The following is a 23,538-nucleotide window of genomic DNA, read 5'->3' as shown; positions in this document are numbered from 1 at the left end:
CCTCGAGCTCCTTGGACACAAAATTTTCTCTCTTTTATTGAACCCAAGAAGAATATTTCAGACCCCTTAAGTATTTGATAATAACAGGACTTGCTTTTCCAAGAGTCCAATCTTAATGCTTTCTTCAAGTTCCAATCATCAGTTTCTATAAGGCAGCCTATTTCTGGTTACATACCTTCATCAACATAATCTTGGTATTTGTCTCCTTCAGGTTGGTTCAAAGTAACTTGTGATGCTAGCCGACCTTTGACCAGTTTCATTTTTGGGGACTCATGTGGAAGTGCATTGCCAATGACTTCTATTTCATTCGAATTTTAGGTTCCAATTGAAGGTGAAGCTCTGGTGATCAGATCTGCATTAATTGATTCAATCTCTTGAAGTATGAATGACTGATTGCTAACTTTGATAATAAAGATATAATTTTTCTATCTCCAAAAAGGAATTACATATCCTTAGAAGATCAGGTTAATTTTAGAGAATATTATGTCTCTATTTATATTCTATTATTTTATTAATGTTGTTTTAACTTTGTTCCAATGGAGATTAATAGCTTGACTGATTCTTGAATGGAAGGCCCTTTCGATAGAGTGCACATCCTCTGCAATGAGCAGTGAGGTGCAGTGAACATCGGACAACTGAGAACATCTGGACACGTGCCTCAAAGGGCTCTCAGTCATCCGATGCTCACTGCACCGGTGTAGCGATTGCAGACTATTTTCACAGCTTTCGATATTTTTGTTATGATTGTATAGGATCCAACTTCTCTCTTTAACATTCATCGCCTAAGTCAACGCATAGTTACCTAGGCGAGCGCCACGTAATGAGACGATGATCCAATTGTTTGAAAAATGCACGGAAAATGAGACACTAATAGAGACTCAGAGAATTAGGCTAAAAAACCATTGACTCATCACCTCACCACATGTCACCTAGGTAACTATGGGCAAGACCTAGGCACTAAGGAGCGTAATCGAATCCGATTGTATAACTCAATTCCTTTTTTTTTTTTTTAGAAATTGTATAATCCAATTCCAATCCGTTGTTATTGGAAATGTGTGCTTAGGATCACCCGCCGTGTATAGTGCATGTACGATTACATGATGAAATCAGTGCCTTTTATGAAAGGGCATTAGCCAAAGCAAACAAGACTGGTGCAATCATTGCCTGACCGCACATGCAGAATGAAATGCAGAATGAAATGACTTGCCCAGAAAAAAAAAAAAAGGAAATGCAGAATGAAATGAAAGGAATGGGATTATGGGACTGAATGATGGATCCCACTCCCAAGACTCCCAACTTCTCCCAACATGTCAAAGGGCATCATCACAATTTCACAGTAGTCATAATTCATTAATAGACATAAAAGTCCACGACCACGCCATACATTACTTATTACATGCACACTGCTACAAACTTATACATCTCTCTTTCTTCTTTTTTTTCTTTTTTTTTTTTTTTTGCATAGAGAGCCACATACTTATACATCAACAAGAAGTGAAATTGACTATCTATTTAGTCACTTGGATTTGAATGGAATGGCCCTTATGACGACCTGATGGTAGAGAGCTGCAAGAGCTGCCCCGATGAAAGGTCCCACCCAGAAAATCCACTGCAAACACACAACCCCAACAATTTTTATCAACCAGACACTAATTAATCCATTTTAACTACAAAAAGAATACAAATCAGAACTTAAGAAGAAGAAGAAGAAGAAGAGGAAGAAGAAGAATGTTTTGCAATTTACATACATGGTCATCCCAAGCATGGTCCCTGTTGTAGATGATGGCAGCTCCGAGACTCCTTGCTGGGTTGATACCTGTCCCTGTAATGGGAATGGTAGCCAAGTGGACCAGGAACACAGCGAACCCTATGGGCAAAGGTGCCAAGATCTGTTCCACCCCACAATAATCCCAAACACATACTCTATATTATTACTATTAACTTCAAATTCAAACATCAATTAATAATGAGAAAGAAGTGAAGAAAGTGTTTGGCTTTCACAAGTTAATAATGTGAGTAGTTCGATGTGGAGACTTATAAGAAACAAAGAATGACTTACAGGGACGTGTGAGTCACGGGCTTTACGCTTGGCATCAGTGGCAGAGAAGACAGTGTAGACGAGGACGAAGGTACCCACGATCTCAGCGCCAAGGCCATCACCCTTAGTGTAGCCATGAGCCACCACGTTTGCACCTCCTCCCAGCATCTCGTACTGGCTCGTCTGGAATGCCTTCACCACTCCAGCTCCACAGATGGCCCCTAGGCACTGCATCACCATATAGAACACCGCCCTCGTCAGAGACAGCTTCCTCGCAAGGAACAGCCCAAACGTCACCGCCGGGTTTATGTGACCTCCTGAGATGCCGGCTGTACAGTAGACGAGGGCAAAGATCATGCCACCGAAAGCCCAAGCGATGCCTTGGATACCAACGGAAGCACACTTGTTGGGAGACCTATTGACACCCATTACCGTTAATATGGTGATGTATAAGAAGAGGAAAGTAGCTATGAACTCGGCGATCCCGGCCCTGTAGAAGGACCATGAACTCAACTCGTGTGTGTCGAAGAGCGGCGCCGGTGGTGGCTCTCTGTAGTTCTTGGTATCTTGGCTCTGGGCTGCCGTCCCAATCGGCTGCCTCTCAGGGAACTTGTTTGCTCCCTCCCTTACATCCTCTTCTCTCCCCTCCATCTCTATCGCAACTCCACTCCCTTTCTAATTTGTTCCTCCGAATGAAATATGGGATGCGTTGCTGTAGCCTTCAAGTGCCGTGAAATTGAGTGAGAAGTAGGGGTTTTTTATAGAGTAAAGCCAGCAGGGAAGGAAAGAAGATCATGGAAACAGATACAAAGGTAGTGCAAGGGTGTGGTGGACCTCAGCCAAAGACATTTTTTAATGATTTTCATTCGAAAGAGGTGTCTGTTTTCTGAAACTTCAGTTGGCACTTGGAAGTCCATTTTTGTCTGTGAGACTGAAAGGGAAAGAGATAACATGACTCGTGAGTAAAGCCCACTGGCTACTAACCATTCAGGGATAGGATCTGGCTCTTCTCCTTAGCGGTGTCGGTCATATTTGCTGGACGATCGTTTAAGAGGGGAGTTGAATCCATATGCTGCCACGTTGATTATTAGGGCCTCTAGGACAAGTAAGTCCAAGTGAGTATATGTATAACTAGGGGTGTCAATTCTTAAATCGAACCGGTAAAACCGGCTGGACCTAACCGATAACAACATGGATCGAACAGAACCAAAGTTTTATTGGGTCTGTTCGGTTTGGAGTATTGCAACTCCAAAACCAAACCGAAGCACACCAGAAACCGGATGAACCCGAAACCAAATTGAAACCGGCTCAAAAACCGGACCGAAACTGAAACCAAACCTGTAAGAAACCGAAACACTCCTAAATTCATTAAAAAAATCAAAATTTGCATAGTTTTTTAAACATTTGTATGAAAAGTCTAATCCAAACTGGACCAAAAACCAAAACCAACCCGGTTACAAATCGATTTAAGAAATCGAAGACAAACCGAAACCAAACAGTACTGAAACCAAAACCAAACCGAAACTAAAATTTCCTTATTGATTCGGTTTTAGTTTCAACTTTTTCACACCAAAATTGACTCAACCTAGACCAAAACCGAGCCAGACCGACCGATTGACACCCCTATGTATAACATATACAAATATGATTGTTTTATTATTTTTTCTTTTCAAAATAAAAGTAACAAAAAACGAATTGCGTCTTAGCATAGCCTACTCTGTAGGGTAGGCTCAGGGAACCCTTGCCCTTCACTTTAATCCCCTTGACAGGTTGATTTTATTAGTTGAGTCCAAATCCGGATCCCCATGTGACTAACTACCTCCTCTATCTCACACTATCTATTATCTATAGGTGTAGAGTCTAGATTCCCTCCCTGGAGGTAATCACTTCACTCCATTTAACATCGTTCATGTGGGGTGGAGTTCAAATCCCCTTACTTATAACTAATCACCTCACTGCATCTCACATCATTTAAGGATATCGAATTACAATCCCCTTCTCTATAGGTAACATCACCCCACCTCATCTCACACCATTAATGGGAAGTGGAGACCACACTCTCTGGGTAGTGTGAGAAGTGTTGAATATCCAACCTTTAGTTGTAGAATATAATATGATGGATTTCTTTTCTTTTTTTTTTGTGAGAAAATGATGAAACTTATCTGATTGAAATAGTTTATTAATAATGAAACAGAAAACATTCCAATCCAGCGGATAAAATTCGGGACTATGGATCATTCAGTACAAGTTGCTCCTGGATGGCGAATGATTGATAGTTGAACAGAGAGACTTGTGACCTGTCAAATTCCCTGGCATGCAGACCCATGTAATCAGGAATTTGATTACACATTTACACCACGTGATGGATTCTCTCATCCAGCTCGATCTTCCATTTATTGAATATGTGCACTAATGCATTATACTGTATACCTAAGCATTTAATCAAATCAATTAATTATCAGGAAAAAAAAATCAGTTAACAAAAGATTTTGGCTGAAAAAATGGTTATTAAACTACTATTATATTAATACATTTTGACATTTTCTTAGAGTAGGGGAGGCAGTGAGGGTATGGTATTGTTTTTGACCATTGAGAAGTTAAATTTAGATTTTTTTTTTTTAATTAAATTTACATTTCACAGTACATCTTTTTGTAATTTAAATGGCAAATTGAGAATTAATCTTCTTTTGATTATCCTCTTTTTATTTTCACATTTGAGTACATATGTGAATTAATATGATTTTATCACTTTTGGATAAAAAAAAAACAGAGTGAGGTGAAAAAGTAAAGTTAGAACTTCTTTTCATAGAAATTTGAATACAACAAGATTATCCTTAGAAGTTAATGCTGGCTTTGTTTCATAAACATTTTTTAGTTTCCTCAATCATGTCTTTGGCACTAAAAGGGTTTTATCATCCCAAAAAAGAATGTTGTACAAGTAAAGGTGCACTTTATCAAGAATATGGGCAGATAATATGTACCATTACATTAGTTAAGATTAGAATCATAAGGGTTTTTAGCTCAAATACATGGAGGTGTAGAATAGAGTTGAATTTATAATTTGACACCTCAGACCTCAGTGGCACCATGCCTTTGATATCATTCCATCAGAAGCCTCCTTGAAATGGTAGCTCAAATATGTGTTTTTTGGGGGCCATATACTATATGTTTAAAGAAATTTGATTGGAGAATAATTGTGTACCAAAGAGAACCTTCTCTTTTTATCATGTATATATATTGAGAAAGAACATTTCCTCATCATGTGGCTCCATATGCCAGCATGGGAACAAATAATGGAGCACAAATGGGCATTAAGAGGGAGTGGGGGTGTCGTTTTGCTCATCTATCTCTGGGCACAGGGCCGTTAGACCAAGGAGCATTCTTTTGTCCAAATATTTTAACCAAATTTTCCTTAGCAATACAAGTTTTTCCCTATGAAAAGGGTGAAACAGTAATTTTGATAACATGAATATGGGAGAAAGAATTCTATTCATCTAGCATTCCCACACCCACATATCGCCCATGTTTTTAGGGGGCTATAAAAAGAAGCCCATGTCCCCTGAAAAACAAGGGTTGCATGTGGGCATGGAGAATGCTAAACAGACAGAATTCTACCACCCTATAGAAATTAAAACATGATCTTAGTTACCCACATGTTAGTTTCAGACTCACATTTAGTTATATGCCCTCTCATATATTTTCATGCATCATTATGGATTTCCTTTTAGTAGGTCAAGCCATGGTGAAGGAATATTGATGAGAACATTGCGCTTGAATAGGTGTCAGGAAACAGTAAAGGGAATTTTGGACATCTACTGAATAGAAATTGAAAAGTAATTACAACAATATATTCATGGGTGTTTCCATCCCGTTGGGGATGGTGAAGGAAATTTTTCGAAAAATGTCTGTTTTCCACATCAAAGGGTCAATGGACTTTTAACTTGCTTGTGAATGAAAGTAGACATGAATGAAATTAAGGCATTTAGAGAGAGAGAGAGAGAGAGAGAGAGAGAGAGAGAGAGAGAGAGGTATCATCTGGCAAAATAAATGCTTTGACATTCAAAAAAAATAATAAATCTTTGTGACAATAATAATTCATCTTTTTCTTTTTTTTAATAACTTTTGTGTAATTCGCGTTGTTGATACACCACATTTGGGGATTTTCTCTTGATAGCTTTTGTTACCAAAATTGCACCTGACGTTGCCTAACTTGCCTTGTGTTCAGAGAAAGGCAGATATGGGTTTAAAATACCTTTGGTCATGGTCTAGATTAGCTCCATGTATATTCAAGCATGTGAACTATTACACCAGACATTACTTCACTCTCCCCTAACTCTCTATGGGAATAGAAGATATAGATTTTAAAAAATTATATATAGAAGAATTTTATTTATTTATTTAGTTTTATAGAAAATAAACTTAACAAAAGAACTTTGGAAACAAATTCCAGATAAGTCTGCAAATAAAAAAGAGGGAATACAAGGGGGAGAGGAAGAATCCCAAGACAGATCCAGCTGAGACGAACCACCGAAGCCAAGTGATCCATGAGAAAATGGTAAATCGGGGTTAAAGAGATAGAGGCTCTATAGAAGAATGACATATGGATCTAGTGTGTCTTCCCTCACATGGTTAGATTTACCTTGTAATTTTCAATAACATCACCTTCCATTGTGACTATGCAATTATCTTCTCAACTTTAAGTCTTCTCCAAAATAGTAAACAAAGAGAATGAATACACAATCCAGTAAAACTTCCCCAGCTATCAATAATGTCGTCTTACATGTTTAATACCTTCTTGTTGGTTTTCTACCCCGTGGAGCATTATTCTCCTTATAATCAAGACTTAAACTATGATGGGTCGGTGGCCAAACAGCTATTCCATCCTAAACGATTTTGTTCTTTTCTTGATCTGTATGACTAATTCACTTAAAAACACAACTGGACAAAGCATCGCATCTATCGAAGCCAAGGTATTATGTTTTTGCTAGAGAACACCAACTAATATATTAGTGGGGAAAAAAAAAAAATAGAAAGAATATTTTAGAACAAATCTAGATAAAAACAAATACAAAAACTGAATTAGAGTTCCACCTTTGACAATGTCATCAACAGTTGTCTAATTCCTTAATTTGACTTAAATCTCACCTTCAACATTGCCATCAATAAGAAAAAAAAAAAAAAAAGAATATTTTAGAAAAAATCTAGATCTTTCTTGTAAATCTCAAATTACATCTCTATGCACAAAGTGAGAGTAAAGATCCCACGGCATAGATTCTCTAGAGGAGGCCAAGCTATTATGAAGCTCATATTTGAGTTCTTTTTATTAAACAAAACAGAGTCAAATAAGCAACCCTCCCACCTATTGTCATGTTGCATTATTAAGAAATAATACAGTCTTTGAGCTCACTTTGAACCTAGGCCATGTATGATATGTATTCTTGGAATATATTCTACGTCGATTTGAATTCTAAAATCCCAAAATTCGTAATATCAACCTTAATTTAAAATAATGCTAAAAAGATGATGTCAAAATTAATTAAAATTTGTGAAATATTTATGGATGCACTAAGTGCACATAATTTTTTTTCAAATCATATATGTGATGAAGCATCAGAGAAGAAATTGTTTATCCCACATTTCCACCATTATTTAGAATTCATAGCGCCAATTTGTTACCAGGACCATACATAGGACTGTTGTGATAATGCTTTAATAGCAGCTTAATTAGAGAAAGATTAGGGACCCTCTGATAGTCCTTAATCATGTAACACATTTAATAATGGATGATTAAGCCCATTAAATGTGTACATCATACACATACCCTGGCGACAAATCACTCCATAGAGACAAGATGTATAAAAAATTGAAAGACAGATACACTTCAGGAAAAGGGTTGAAACTAGAAAGAACATAGTACGATTTATCGGAACATGAGGTGTTCTCTACGCGCGCTACTCACCTAAGTGCAATTTATTATTATTTTTTTCTCTTTAAAAATAATATAGGCATAGCCAACACCTGATGTTCAGAGAACCCTTTCTCATAATAGATATGAGAGGGAAATAAGACAAGGAATCAATTTGAGTGGTTAAACTTTAACACAACCCCCCCCCCCCCCCCCAAAAAAATAGTGGTTTAAACACCTGATTTAAAAATAATATAGCCTTTCTAATAATAGAATGGGAAATAAGACAAGGAATCAATTTGAGTGGTTAAATAATTGATGCCTAACTATGTATTTATTATCAAATTCAGTTGTTAAACATGTTGCGCATGACCCGAAAACATCCTTTTTCTAATATATATTTTTATTTATTTTATTTTGTTTTTATTTCATATTCCATTTATAGTGTATAATATGTCCAACTGCAATTTTAGTTGATGCTTAATATTAGTGGCAATGGCATGTGAGGAACATGAAATAAATGTATTAATTAACCCATAACACTTGTCATTGAGCATGTAATACTCTAATTAAATTGACCACTCAATCCTAGGTCATATATACTACGATTTTAGTAGATGTGTAGATTTGTCCATTTTTAATGCGTAGATTTTATCAAATTTCTTTGGGCAAAAGAATGTTCCTTGATTAGGTTGCCCCTGTGCCTAGACAAATACAGGGGTAAAATTTCGCCCTCACCCCCTAGAAAATACAAAAATCTCATCATTAACTCCGCATTAACATAAGGGCCACATGACTAAGGAGCATTCCCCCCCCCCCCCAAAACCCCTTTTTTTTAGGAGGGTTGGTGATGAAGGAACAAATGTAATCAACGAGAGTGATGTTGGACAGGGATAGATAGTGATCCCACATAATATAACAGTGGTTACCTCTTGGAGACAATAATAATTTTATATATTGATAAGCTTCTCACAGTAAGTTAAAATTAACTGCTGTGACAAATAAGATAGGGCTCTAATTTTGTGAACTTGTGAACCCCAAGGTCCTTTGCTAACATGTAAAATTTTAACTTAAACAGAATTTAATAGATGAAAAATAGTGATTCGAAAATCATTTTTCTTCAATAAAGATCCTATAAATCAATGGTTTACAATTTCAAATCATATCAGTTTTGCATATCCAACGCCACACTTGTGATTTCGATGGTTGTTATTTAAGAGGAAAGGGTTTCTTGGTCTTCACAAATTATGTAATCCTACTTCGTTATTATCCATTTTCTTGCGAGGTGATAACTCAAATGAAGTTGAAATTTTGTAAATAATTAGAAGCCTACAGCCCAAGGCATGTGTTCACATCTTAAGTTTCAGCCCAACTAAAATTTTCCACATGGTAAATTAAAGTAATAAAACTCATGCACTACCAAGAGATTGAATCAATCACCAAGAGAATGCATGGATAGACAAGGAAGGTAAATTATTGAACTCTGAAGCTGAAATTTGACAACTCGTTAAGTTAGGGATGAGGCCCCTCTATGGCGCAATAGAGGTGGCAGCACCCATGTGTATGTTGGGGTTTATGCTCGGTTGCTCTAATCCATTGGATGTGTGCTGCCACCCCTGTGTAAAGAAGCCGAATCCTTATGTCGGATCATTTTTTGTACATCCAACAGTTAGAATTGCACATCAATCTACTATGTGACACATGTAGATGTAAAGAGTAAATAAGAGAGATTAAGGAACCTTTCACCTTTATTTAGAGTGAATAAGAGAGATTAAAGTTAAAACCAACAATAAAAAAAGGTAAAACAAATGTCAAATGAAAGGTGCGTAGGCAATGATTACCATAACCATAACAGTAAAGCCAAGTAAGTGGAAGTGTCAGATTGTGGGAGTGTGAGACAGTACTGTCCCTGTGGGTGGAGAAATTATATATTCATACTTTTTTCTTTGAGATATCAGAGCTTACAGAAAGAATTCTGTTCATGGCCTGAAAGAATGAACAATGAGGAGGGCATTTGAGGAGTGAAAGTGGAGGAGCTTTGTCTTCGACGTACCCTCTTAATTGAAAGCCACTAAAGCGGACTAAAAGTATACCACCTCTCTCTCTCTCTCTCTCTCTCTCTCTCTCTCTATGTGCGCGTGTGTGCGTAAGAGTCCTGACTACTTGCGTAGTCGTGGTCGGAGCTTTGTGTGTGGAACAGTCCTGCGTAGTCGTTAAAGTCGAATATGGGCCACTGACTTAGATCGCTTGAAGACAAACAGCGTCGACCAATGCGCCCGACACCGCCCAAGCTGGACCTGGGCCGACTTTTACCGTCCAAACCTAATCTTACCTCACCTACTGGCTACTTGATGTTGATCGAATTTGGCCGCAACCGCTGTCCACAGCCATGGGGTTCAAGTATTGGCCGTATCGGATCAGTATCAGCTGAGATCGGTCCTCAATCTCCAGGGATAAAATAGTAAAAAATTAATATTTTTTTAAGAAAAAACATATACCCACCGATCTGATCTGATCTGATCTGGATCAATATCGAATCGGTATTGATAGATACTGATACCAATACCGATACCATCCCTAAATCCTTGCCACAGCCGAAGAAATGGAATCATGATGGGTAATTTGGAAAACATAAAAATTTTGAAGGATATTTGTGAACCAATAGGAGAAGTGAATTATTTCAATTTTTTGGTTACGGGCTTGCAGCCAAATTTTTTTCAGGAGTGATGTGTAATCTTGCCAGCCCAATAGAAGATACAAAATGGACTTACCCTGACATTTCTTCGAATAAGCTAATCCTTAGTTAGAAAAGAATACATTATACGTCTCCAAGATAATGAAAGAGTGGGGATGGATATTTCCAACAAACAGGTAACATGAGTCCACTCCACCCTCCTAGCTTTTATCCAAATAATCTCCCTAGTGGACTTTAGTGACAAATAGTCAGTAGAATTACCTTCCACACCACCAAATCCGATTCATAATGAAGGAACCTTCTTTTGTTTAGTAATCCCTCCAAACATCAAGAAGATCAAAAGATGGAGAACGTTATGAAGCTAATCTATATTACCCAAGGCAAATTCTATCTAAAACCAATGATATGAAAGCACCAATGATAGAACGTCTCCGTGAAAGGCGAATTAATAGGTCATAAGCTAACTTTGAGGGTAGCTACCTCCTAAAAGAAAAGAGAGGATAGAAAGGATTTTCATATATTCATTACCTCCTTACATCATATCTCTTACTGTATATATAGCATCCTAATAATTGTCTATCCTCTTTAAAACAGAATATTTTCTAAATACTCTTCATGAGGTTTGCATGTTTCTTCCTACTAAGTTGGGTGTTGTCGCGGTAGAAGTGCTACTCAGCTCTTCCATGTCATGCTGAGTCGTAACACTATTCCTGCACGATGTGCAACTTCAAGGGAAATTTAAAATATCATGCATTCAATCGACCAAAGCCCAAAGTATTTAAAGTGTAACTCTCCGAGTTATCTTTTATATAGATCAAGAATTATATCAATCCAAGCTTGGGAGAGAACTTTATGGGCATTATACTTACTAGTGAATTAGGAAGACGAAGGGGCAGTCTATTTTGGTTCCTCAGTGTTAGGATTCAGCTTCTTTTCAACCTTCTTTCTTCATCATGGAGATTGCACCAAAATCGTCTGTAGTGAGGCAGTGAGGTGCAATGAATATCCAATGACTAAATGCATAGTTGGGCCCTCCCAACAATATGATGCTTACTACACCTCACCTCTTCAACCCTCTTTCTTTATCATGGGGATCTGAATTCTTGATGTTTTCACCCTATATAATAAAAGAGTCGTACTAGAAATTAATGACACAAGAGTCGAATCACAAGTTATATCAATGATGGATAAGGATTCTTCAGTCTCCGATTCTTCAGTCTCCACAGGTCAAGGAAAACTTATCCAAAACATTCTGTGGGGTAAATAGTGCTCTAGCTACCCTATGTTTGGTAGACAAATTGAAATAGTAGGAGAAAACTGGATCGAGGAAGTTTAATTTCATTTGATTCATCATTCTTCCAAAAAGGGAGGATTAGCTACCATTTGAGAGCATAATTCGACCTCCAGTTCAAGATTTATGTATCAAGTCAAAAGTGAAATCTTTTTTTTTTTTTTTCCCTCAGCTGTGGATGATAAGCAGAATCAACAAAAAGAATATTATTAAAAAGAATAAATGAAATACAATTGAGGAAAAATAGGACAAAGCAAAATGAGTTGCTCTTCCACCTTAGGCATTGCCCTAAGGAATTGCTGTAGAAACGAAGTCAGAAACATGATAAAAAAGGAATTGCTGATCTAGACCTTCCATACACGGGTTAACCATAACTCTCTTATGGGGTTGTCCTCTTCATGATTTTTTCAAATTGAAGCCGCAGGAAAAACCCAAAGGCAGAAGCTGGTGATCCAATGATCTTTCTCTGTGCATCTCTACAAATAGCCAGAACAGAAGGATTTAGATCACTCATGGCATCTCTGAAGAAAGCAAAGTTTTGATATCTCTGTTAGCAACAAGGGTTCTTGAAACCTCTGTGAATTGTAAGCAGAATGGTTTTTCGCAATGAACATTTTCTCAACTCTGGTTAGTTCCCAGAGTCCTGTGGCCATCATTTATCCTGAAAACCCCACACATCCTAACGCTTGACAAAACCTGGAGGTCTAACCTCCTTACCTAAGATTTAAGTGGCTTATAGTTTCCAAACTCATCCCATCCTCATTACAGTTAAAGAGTATATTTGATTAATGAAATAAAAAATATTGACAAGATCAACCCAAGGTCCAGTCCTGGTATATCATACTAGCAAAAGAGCGGGTGCACCATGGCACACACACGTAATCTGATCATCAGCTACTAACTGGGTTCCTTTCGAGCAAAGCAGGTACTCCAAGTTCCCTGCAATTTGGAATGGACTGGAATGATTAGACTCCATGAACAGTAACCATAGCCCATCTCAACAAATAACACACAAATACAACTAGAATGCAGGTATCCGCAAGCCCTCTGGTTTGGAGTGATTGGAAATGACTAGGCCTCATGAACAGTAACTGAAGCCTATCTCAGCAAATCATGTCTTGACTACAACCACCCAAATCACTTCATGATCAAAGGATCGGCTGCCAGTCTACCTGAACATGTGCCCTCCTTGCTTGCAAGTAGAATTTCTGATGGAGAAGAAATCGCTAAGGATTTTGGAACCTCTAGGCATGAGTCATGCAAAATAATTTCTAGGTTGGAATAATCTCTAATACTTGTAATGCAAACTTTACACAAAAAAAGGGAACAAAGAATAGATGTAGTTTTGTGTTGGGAAAACTCTGGAAGATGAGCAGAAGCCATGAAGAATCATTACCACTACAAAAGAATAAAGATAAAACATATCTCCCGTAAGGATCCCCGTTATGTAAAGTGGCAAGTACCAGGAGCTGTTCACTTCCCCAAAATCCTCGTTTTAACACCTCCTGCAACCCCCAAATATCAGAAACTTCAGGAACTCACAAAAACTGTTACATTCACAGAAAACATATAAAGAAAGATTCTTAAGTGCAAGCCCCCTGTTAATGTTCTCTAATGCATCTGATTCAATCTCACACCTCCAAATCATTAACCAGATGGTATTCAATATACCAGTCCAAAATGACCCATGCACGTGATCAACAACAAAACCCAATTCAATTACAAGGAGAATCACAAACCATCAACTTCCTCAAATTGGACTTCCTTGAGAAGCTCAGCAGCAGCACGGTATTCAAACCTGCAAAATCAGGTAACTGATAAATCACCGTTCAAAAGATCCTGGACAATAATCTGATCAGGAAAATGACCAATATATGGTTACCCAGTAATTATCACTCAGCCGAACCAATATTCCTGTTCCTTTTTCTCTCTTCTCTCCAAAGGGTGTTTGAAAAACATAACCATTAAAAAAAAATTCAAAAATGCCAATTGCCATAAAAATGGTAGCACATGTGATACGCTTCCAAAAATAGGAGGGGAAAAATTTGCAGAATGCCGAAGGAAATTCTAAGGATTTGCACAATGAATTAGCAATCCCGTCACCGAGGGTAGATTTTCAAAACCTGGGGGTAATTGGCCCAAAGAGAAGCTATAAATGGAATAAAAAGAAGGGAGAGGGGTCTCTGAACAAATGGTATACCACCAATGAGGGGCAGCAAAACTGCATCGTACATTGGACAGCAGCGAGAAGCAGCAAATTTATTTCATTTGAAGAGAAAAATAGACATAGAGTTGCCAGGGTACCCTGCCCTAGCAGCTCAGAGAACCTTTTCCCTAAAAAGAAAGAGAAAAGATAGGGGCTTGCTCATCATGGGCAAAGACAAGGTTTACAAAGAGAACAATTCCCTCAACCATAACAATAAAAGCCTTCTTCTTCAAATCACTCTTTAAGCACATTCAAGTGATGAATACAACCTCAAGCCATTGCAACCCACAAAGACAGGGAAATAAATACCAAGCTAACTACTTTTCACAACTACTAACTTAAATACACAAGTAAACACTCATGAAGAAGGAAAGAGAGAAAGAAAGAAACTGAAGAGACCAGAGACTAAGAAGAAGCGAGGGGTGAACTCACTATCCCTTCAAATGAACTAAGGAATCTTATTTATATCCAAAGCATCATGACAGTATTAAATTCTCTCCACCTTCAAAATATCTTCTTTTGTTTAAAGAAGAATTGTCAGTGTCAAAAGTTGTCCACGTGTGTTGAATGGTATGCAATTGTATATGGGAAACAACTTTAAGAAAATATCTTCGTTTTGCTAGAAGATATTTGTCGGGTCCACTTTAAGTCACTTCTTATGATCTTTTCTAGAAAATGTACAAGTTGAGAATCAGAGATTAGGGAATGATATGACTTGTCAGTAATGACAGAGGTCTTCCTTATTTATAAGAAGATTACAATAAATCAAATAAAGGAAGTAGGATAACGCTGACTAAGCGTTCCTATTTACAAGATACACGGACTAAGCATCCCTATCTAAAAGACTTACTCCAATAAATAGTAAATAATAAAACTTAACCAAGGTAAGAATAAAACCAACTACGGTCGTCTCAACACTCCCCCTCAAGTTGGTGTAAACATATCATACATGCCCAACTTGGAGACGAGAGGATGAAATGCCTTACAGTGAACAGAGGGAGAGTTTTCGAGACACAATTAATGTGATTCCACCTCAGCAGTTATGCACGTTAAGTAAGATTAGAGTTATTTTAGGAAATTTGCTTTTACTTTTTCTTGGGCTCCATGAACAATAATTAACCTCGGGAATTAAGTAAATATTTTTAAACTTGAAACTAATGAATGTAAAATTAACTTTGGACCTTCTTATCTTGTAATAAATTATCTAATCTAGTGGATCTAGCTAATTTCCCCAACATTATACCGGTAATTTCCTACATTAGTTTGACTTTTTTATTTATTGTAATTCCTGATTTGACTCTAATTACAATTTTGGAAACTCCCGTGAGTATAACCTGCTTCCTAAACAAACAAAAACACAAGTGAGAACTAAACCCAATATAAGACTACTAATCTAATTGGATTTTTCTAAAATTGTAATCTTGTCACAGATTACACTCTATTAGAGAGTCATACCTTTCCAAACACATTGTCAAAGATCTTGGTCTTCGTGAAAGTTAATAGCCTTTCAAACAACAACAGCATACAAAATAAAGAATTTTAACCATCCAAAATTAAGCCCTGATAAAGTGACACCAATTACCAACTTCCTATAATCCAATGGTCACAAACACCAAAACTGATGCAATGGTTTAACAAACAATAAGAACCCTTCACTAGGATGCCCCATCATCACTATATATTCTCTCTACCATGATGATTACATACTAGGCTTATCATGCCCCTAAATCTTGAGGCTTTCATGAGAAACTTCTTCTGCCAACCATGGCCTGAAAGAACAAATTAAGATTGGAGAAGAGAATCTTTAACTAAAGAAGGGAATATGACCATGAGTTTCTAAGAATTAATTTTGGTGTACGCTGTCTACAAATGAAATGCAAGCCCGTTCCACTAAACAAAACCAAAAAATTGGGGTTATCCTCTAGAATGATTTAACGCAACAATATAGCATATTTTTTTGTACTCCTCTCTGAAAACTCATATACATGGTTCAGCACAATGACAGTCACCTAAATGGCTTGTAATAGTATGACCTCTTGATTAGTCCATTTTGAACAATTCATCAATTTACTGGTACATGCTTTCTTAAACCAACAAATCAAAATGTAACATAGAACAACTAAGACACCTACCACAAAACCAAACCCTTAAACTAGTGAATGCAATGCCAATACCGAATCACTCCACAACTCTCTTACAACATGCTAAGTTTTCTTGAGTAAAACATGCACATATAACCATGTTATGCACTGCATTAATACAAGGGGAATCCTTGGGCAATGAGGCATCTGAATAGAGATGGCTACCCATCAAGAAGGAAAGCCCACCATTAGGAATAGTCCTACTCTCTGAGTTTGGTTCTGTCTTTCTCCCCCTCCCCTTCTTAGGGGCTGTAAGTTTTTCCTTTTTGCTTGGTAATGAATTATTTATTCACCCGAAAAAACCCATGGCAGGTTTCTTCAGGTTTGGACTTTACCAAAGCTAGATTCATTAAGAAATAATATCTTCATATTCTTTTTTCCCCAAAAACCATGTCTTCATATTCAATAAAAAATACTAGAGATAAAACACATATACCTCAAGTTCATTACCTGTTGGAGAAAAGCACCTCAAGTTCGTAGTCTGATGTGCTTTTTGTAGCTTCCACCAACACAGTTACAATCTCAGACTTCCGAGTACTGGCCACGAGAATATCATACTCAGTTGGGATGATAATGGCAAGGAAATTATCACTTAGCTCACTCAAACAAAGCTTTTCAACAGCTGCAAGTGCAATTCTCCGCTTAAGGGCATCAGTCTCTAGATCAACAATGTAAATGGCAAAATCTGTAATTAAAAGAATACGCCGCTTCATCTTTCCTGATCCAGTGAATTTTAAAACCTTATCTGCAAAGAGAACTTGTTGATCACCTGAAGAAAAAAGAATGGAATTTAAGCATACAAACTGAGCGGAAACAGTATATAAAGTGTACCTCTTCATTAAACCGTTAAAACAGTTAGGATGGCCAACCGTAGGCCAACCAGTAAGTATGAAATGAACACAAAGGCATGTGTTTTTCTATTTAACAGGTCAGACTGAGCAATACAACATGAAGAACTGCCAATGATTGAATCACTTCTCCAGTTGTTGTCTCAAAACTCAAGGACAAATTCTTTCAAAGTGGGAGAGAGTGATGTAGTTATGATGATAAGCAGTTTCCAAATGAACACTTTCCAATATGTTTCCGACGACTACATTCCAACGGCTCTTTTCCAATGGCTATATTTCAACAGATTTTTTCTAACAAGTATATTCCCATGACACTTTTTTTCGTCCCTATACATACAAACATATATATATATATATATGGGAAAAGGTTGGGTATGCCGCCGGTATACCGTAAGTTAGCACCCATTGTGTCTATCTCTCTCTTCCCCTTTTTGAAATGACCCCCATATCCTTCTTGTATGATACCGCATCATGTGATCCCATTGGTGCTATCTGCTAGCATACATAATATTGGCAGCATACCTATTCCTCTCCCTATATATATATATATATATATATACAATATATTTATAAGTATCATTTGGTTTGAAAAGTTAAAGTTAATAATTTGTATTTTTGGAACTTCTGGGTGTGCCATGTTGAGACCCCACTGTGAGTTTGAGATTCTTTAGTGGTGAGTGAATCCCATACTTGGGATGAGTAAGTCCCCAAGAGACCAAAAGTTAAGTATGACCCTTGTTATCTTGTACTTTTCTTCATTTTATCTTATAGCATTTTCCTTTCTTTGAGCTGAAACACTTCAACCCTCTATTTATGCTCAAATTTGGTGAGTAGATTCCTTCCTATCATACCTTCCATTGACCTGAGTTTGGAGTCCATTGAGGTTGCTAATCTGAAGTTATTCACGTTTCTCTTAATATTTTGGTGCTCTATTTTCTGTCCATCCTTGTTACTTTTCTCATCTAACCATTCGATTTGCTTGATATTTTGGACACTACTACAGCAGGAATAGATCAGGGTTCAACTAGCTCTTAAGCCCCATAGGCTGGCTGTTTATTGAGTTATTGATTCTTCTCTATTTTGCCCTTTTGTTTCCTAAGCCTAGGATACCGTGATTCTTTCTTGTGGTTATTTTAGTTCCTTAAATCTTACTTGATTTATCTAGAACTCATCAGTATGATAGTATGCTAAACTATCAAATTTAACCTTGCCTGGATAAGGCGGGTAATTGTTTCTTTGGGACCATAACCCATAGATAAAACCATCCTACATAAGCACAATATCACTCCATCTCATTTATTCATACATTGCTCCTTTTGCATTGACTACTTGTCAAAGCTTGCTTTTGTAAAGTATGTCTTAGTTCCATTTCCTCCATTAGGACCTTACTCCGCCTTTTTGAATCCCTCTCAGGCCTTGAGATCAATCTCCTCAAATCCAGCCTCTTTCTCTCTGGAGTTTCTGATCCCTGCCAAGCCAATCTCCTTTCGATCACTGGATTCTCCAAAGGATCTCTCCCAGTCAAGTATTTGAGTCTTCCCCTAATCCCATCTAGGTTTTCTGCTCAATATTGCTCCCCTATTCTTGATCTGATGAGAAAGAGGCTCTGATGGAGGGTCGGTAGAGGTAGGGAAGAATCCCTGAGGTGAACTCAGAGTTGTAGGGGAGAGAGAGGAGATTCGCATAAGATGGGTGGGGGAGGCAAATCACACACACAGCCCTAAGGCTCTCAAACATTCAAACTCAATTCATCATTCTATTTTCTCTGATTTGTCCAATGGTTACAACCATTATATAGGGAAAATAAAGAAATAAAAAGGAAATTAACTAAAATAGGAAACTACTATAACTAAGCAAATTGTGTCTACTAAGACTCTAAATTGTATGTGATCCCAACTTGCTAAAATAAAGCGAATGAAAAGCAAATAAAAGCCAATCTTTCTAATAAAATAAATTCCTAAAATCATACTAGACCCAAAAAAAATATGGATCTGGTTCATCTCTGTCCGAATACTCTGATGGGTATGATCACTCCATGGGTGCGAATCTACATCAAGTCCCCCAGTGTTGAGAAAAAATCGTCCACGAGTTTTGTAGAATGAGAGAATCAACACCAATCGATCAACATCCATCCTTGCCTGCATGAAGTCACCATCAAAACCATAATCAAATGCTATGAAATCCATGACGCGAAGTTCATTGATGAAGTAGTGACACGGGAAAATAAAATCGATTGGTTCACTAAAGAGTTCAACCAATTTAAATTTTTCCACAAGTTGATCTTCCAATAGTGTCATCTCATTTTCTACTATTGGTAATTCAGCTTCTAGTTCATCTACTTGTTGCTCAATGGTTGAGATCATGTAGTTAAAGGTAGAGTGTGCTTGGGTTTTGATACCCATGTAATGTCGTTGAATCTCATCGAGCTTCTCTCGCATCAATTGTGTTTATTGGTTGATATCCGATAAAAGATTGAGATCCATTGGCTAGGTTTTCTATACCGAATCACTATGGATGGAGTGAGTGGGAGAAGGTTAAACAAAAGAAGTTGAGAAGATGATGGCAGAACTGTAAATATACAGAAATACCTATGTGAATGGCAAGATTGTAATTTTGAAAAGTTCAACTTGAAACACAAAGTGGAGTATATCACGTGGTGGGGCAGGGGTACACTTGGAAGTAAGTAAAAATAAATGGGATAGAAAAGGATATTGGAGGAAGGAGGGGTATTTTAGGAAATAAAAGATAAATAAAAAAAAGGGAACAAAAGGGGAATTGTGGGGGTGGGTTTTACCGACCAAGGAGTTTTCTCCTTCTTAGAGATGAAATCTCAGCAATGCAGACTTAGGAAGGAACCAGCGATGGAATCGAAGGGGACCAGCGGCAATATGGCCTTAACACGTCTGCAAGGGGAAGGCTGCAACTTCGACTGAGGAAGACCACTCACGGCAGGGAGGGTCCACTTAGGTATTTCTCTTTTCTTGACCTCACTTCGACTCCTATTCTTTCTTCTCTTCTTCTTCTCTGAACTTCTGCTCTCTTTTTTTTTTTTCTTTTTTTTTCTTTTTTTTTTGCTGCTGGCAACACCCTAGGATAGGGAGGGTGGTTCGATTGAAGGGGGTTAGGAGAAAGAGGAGACGGTGAGATGGGGCTAAGTTTCTTTGAGGGTTTTTTTTTTTTTTTGCTGTTGTCGAACCCTTGAAGAAGGGGAAGAGTTCGATTGAAGTTACAGGGTGGGATTGGGTTTCGATAGGAAACAAGGAGAAAAGGGTTTTTTTTTCTATTCTCAGTCTCGGCAGAAACCAGAATTGAGAATGGGAAGAAGATAGGGAAGGAAAAGAGAATGAAGGAAAGGATCCTTCAGCTCTGATACCAAGTTAATGGAGGGCCGGTAGAGGTAGGGAAGAATCCCTGAGGTGAACTCAGAGTTGTAAGGGAGGGAGAGGAGATTCACACAAGAAGGGTGGGGGAAGAGAATCACACACACAACCCTCAAACATTCAAACTCAATTCATCATTCTATTTTCTCTGATCTGTCCAATGGTTACAACCATTATATAGTGAAAATAACGAAATAATAAGGAAATTAACTGAAATAGGAAACTACCATAACTAAGCAAACCAACTCTACTAAGACTCTCTAAATTGTATGTGATCCCAACTTGTTAAAATAAAGTAAATCAAATCAAATAAAAGCTAATCTTCCTAATAAAGTAAATTCCTAAAATCCTACTAGACCCAAAAAGAATATGGATCTGGTTCATCTTTGTCCGGATACTCCGATGGGTATGGATCACTCCATGAGTGCGAATTTGCATCAGAACCAACTTTAAAAAGTCAAGCTCCTCGCCTACGCTAGTTGCTTGTTTGTCATTAGATCTCTTCTTAAATCCATGTCCCTCTACTAGTCGGTTGTGATGTAGATAAGTCACTTGGGCTTATTTTATTGCAAATAAGTCTTAGGTTGTGTTATGTATGTGTTGGGCCTTTGATCCCATGGGTTTTCTTTAAAATGGACCACTTTAATGGGCCTAAAATATGGGTCGAAGGTAGGAAAACGGGATTTAATTTATTAGTTTAATTAGTTATTATTTAATTCAATAAAGGCCCATTAAGCCATTGATTGGTTTTAAAGTCCTATATGGACTATTAGTTAGTTAGTCCTACTCCATGTTGGAGTCATAAAGTCAAGTCCTAGTCCTATTTTGAATTCCTACTTGTAGTAGGAGTGTCTAGTCCTCTTTGGAAACTAATTCCTAGTCATATTATGATTGTAAACTTCGCCTCTATAAACAAAGTGGTATATGTACTGTTATTGGACAGATTTGAATGAAAAAAAATTTTGCAACTAAATGCTTAGAGTAGCTGAGATAGTTGTCGGTGAGAAACCCAGGCTGAGATAGCCACCTCCTCCCCCACTTTCCCTTATTTCTTCTTTGTTTAATCTTTCTATTTTCATTCTTAATTGCTGCTGTTTATGTTTACTGTTGCTGTGAGTATTAAAGAAGTTCAGATCTGTCCAAGCATTAAAAACCAGAATCAATCAGCCAAAGAGTTCCTGTTCTTAAAGCCAATCGACCCTCATTGCTGCCCAAGTCTGAGATCTGGTCTGCAGATCCTTTTGGGAACTGGTTCTACACTTTTAGAAGATCAATCGATCCTCTCTTGAAGACCATATGAAGTTGCCCAGCAGCTGTTCTACAGAATCTTGAAGTTTTCTCTCCTAGGTCAGAAAATCAAGAGAGCTTGTAACTTCACAACCAACCGTCAAAATCCTCCCAACTTTGGGGGTTTTTGTACCCTCCCTAGGGACTATCTACGCCCAAGAGTGCAGCTCAATCAGACTCCTACAGACTTGGCAGCACCTCTATCTCTCTCCAGCTCTATAACAGGTCTTTCTCTCTCCTATCGGTTTGGGTTTTGGGCTGGTTTTGCTCTTATATGGGTATTGCATCATTGGGGGTTTATTTGATGGTCTTATTTATTTGTTTCCTAGTCCTATTTGTATTGTTTGGGTTTATAAACTGCTGGGGTAGTTTCTTCTAATCTACTCCTGCATTAGGTTGTCTTCACCCTCCCTGCTGCCACCTCCAAGTCCATTGAATCCCTCCTCTCTTCCTTCCTTTGGAAAAGCTCTGACTCCTCTAAATTCCTCCACCCCTTAAGCTGGGATAAAGCCAGTCTCCCCAAATCTGAGGGTGGTCAGGTCTTCGAAAGATTAAAGATATCAATTCTGCCAGTATCCTCAAGCTCATCTGGAAGATTGTTACCAAGCAGAATAGTATATGGGTCTCTTGGGTTTTCTCCTTTAAGAATGATTCCCTTTGGTCCTCTTCCCCCTTTCCCGATGCCTCCTGGATTTGGCGTAACATTCTCTCCAGAGGACCAATAGCTCTCTCTGTTATCTCCTATTCTATTGGGAATGGAACCTCCAACTCCCTGTGATTGGATCCATGGCACCCTTCAGACATTCACCTTTCTTTGATCATTCCCCGTGTCCTTTATTCCTCTGGGATCCCCAGACTGACCTTAATGGGCTCCATCATCTCCCATAGGATCTGGAGCCCGCCTTCCTCTCACCCCACCCTTGGCTGACCTCTGGTCCTCCCTCCTCCCATTCCCCCTGGTCATTGGGGAAGAGAGGATAAGATCTCTTGGCTCCCCTCCTTTACGGAGAAGTTCACATCTGCCTCTGCTTGGAACCATATTCATGTTGTGGGCTCTCCTGTTCCCTCGCATAACCTAACCTGGTTTAAAGGTCATATCCGTCGTCACAACTTCACTGCTTGGTGAGCTCTCTCCAACTGCCTTCCAACATAGTCTTTCCTCCTTTATCGTCACATTCCAGTTTCCCCTTCTTGTTGCCTTTGCTGGAACGGTGTCGAAGATATTGATCATCTCTTTTTGTCCTACTCATTCACCTCTTTTGTCTAAAAAAAGGTCCTTAGTAGCTACTGGCCTTCCCGCAGAAGTATTCTCCCCTTGAGTAGAGAATGGATCTGCATTGATATGACCTTTGGTGGTTCCCCCGTTTGTGATACGGGTAGGAAATTGGCCTTCTGTGTAACCATCAACCATTTTGGATGGAGTGAAATCTTCGTAGATGGACTTCCAACTCTCGCTCCTTTGAGAAGATTTGGAAAGCCATCTATTTTGATGTTAGCTCCAAACTTGGATGCATCCGTCAACGTAGGATTATTGATATCCCAAGGAACAAGCTCATTGTTGTCTCCTGAGGTCTCCCTTTATCTCTTCTCCCCCCTCCCCTGATGTGCCCTCTTAGGTCCCTTTGGCTGTATTTTAGTTGGGGTCTCCCCTTTTGTATGCTTTTCTGCCTCCCCATTGGGTAAGGCTTTTGGTTCCACCCACCCCCTCTATATCCTTTCCTCTGCATGGTAATGATTTCATTTATTC

The 23,538-nt window shown here is 38.2% G+C and overlaps 2 protein-coding genes across 2 annotated transcripts in view; both read right to left on the bottom strand.

The window, feature by feature from the left end:
• Positions 1 to 1,320: 1,320 nt before the first annotated feature.
• LOC122078202 (probable aquaporin PIP1-4) lies at positions 1,321 to 2,889 on the bottom strand. The gene is made up of 3 exons (XM_042644090.1): positions 2,060 to 2,889; positions 1,749 to 1,889; positions 1,321 to 1,609 (listed from the first exon to the last, which is right to left on the bottom strand). Exons 1-3 carry the CDS (start codon positions 2,687 to 2,689, stop codon positions 1,517 to 1,519), a joined length of 864 nt encoding a protein of 287 aa, XP_042500024.1. The 5' UTR covers positions 2,690 to 2,889; the 3' UTR covers positions 1,321 to 1,516.
• A 9,222-nt stretch (positions 2,890 to 12,111) lies between these two features.
• Positions 12,112 to 23,538, bottom strand: part of LOC122080382 (myosin IB heavy chain-like) — a 15,283-nt gene continuing 3,856 nt past the window's right edge. Inside the window, exons 2-5 of the mRNA XM_042647342.1 lie at positions 16,727 to 17,045; positions 13,669 to 13,727; positions 13,326 to 13,434; positions 12,112 to 12,868 (exon numbers count right to left, since the gene is read on the bottom strand). Coding sequence (XP_042503276.1) covers positions 13,403 to 13,434; positions 13,669 to 13,727; positions 16,727 to 17,045 — 410 coding nt within the window. The 3' untranslated portion in view covers positions 12,112 to 12,868; positions 13,326 to 13,402. The remainder of the gene's footprint in view (positions 12,869 to 13,325; positions 13,435 to 13,668; positions 13,728 to 16,726; positions 17,046 to 23,538) is intronic.

This window comes from Macadamia integrifolia, chromosome 5 (assembly GCF_013358625.1).
Source record: "Macadamia integrifolia cultivar HAES 741 chromosome 5, SCU_Mint_v3, whole genome shotgun sequence".
NCBI classification, from domain to species: Eukaryota; Viridiplantae; Streptophyta; class Magnoliopsida; order Proteales; family Proteaceae; genus Macadamia; species Macadamia integrifolia.
Note: the sequence above shows the minus strand (reverse complement) of the source record. Positions and strands in the feature narration are given on the sequence as shown.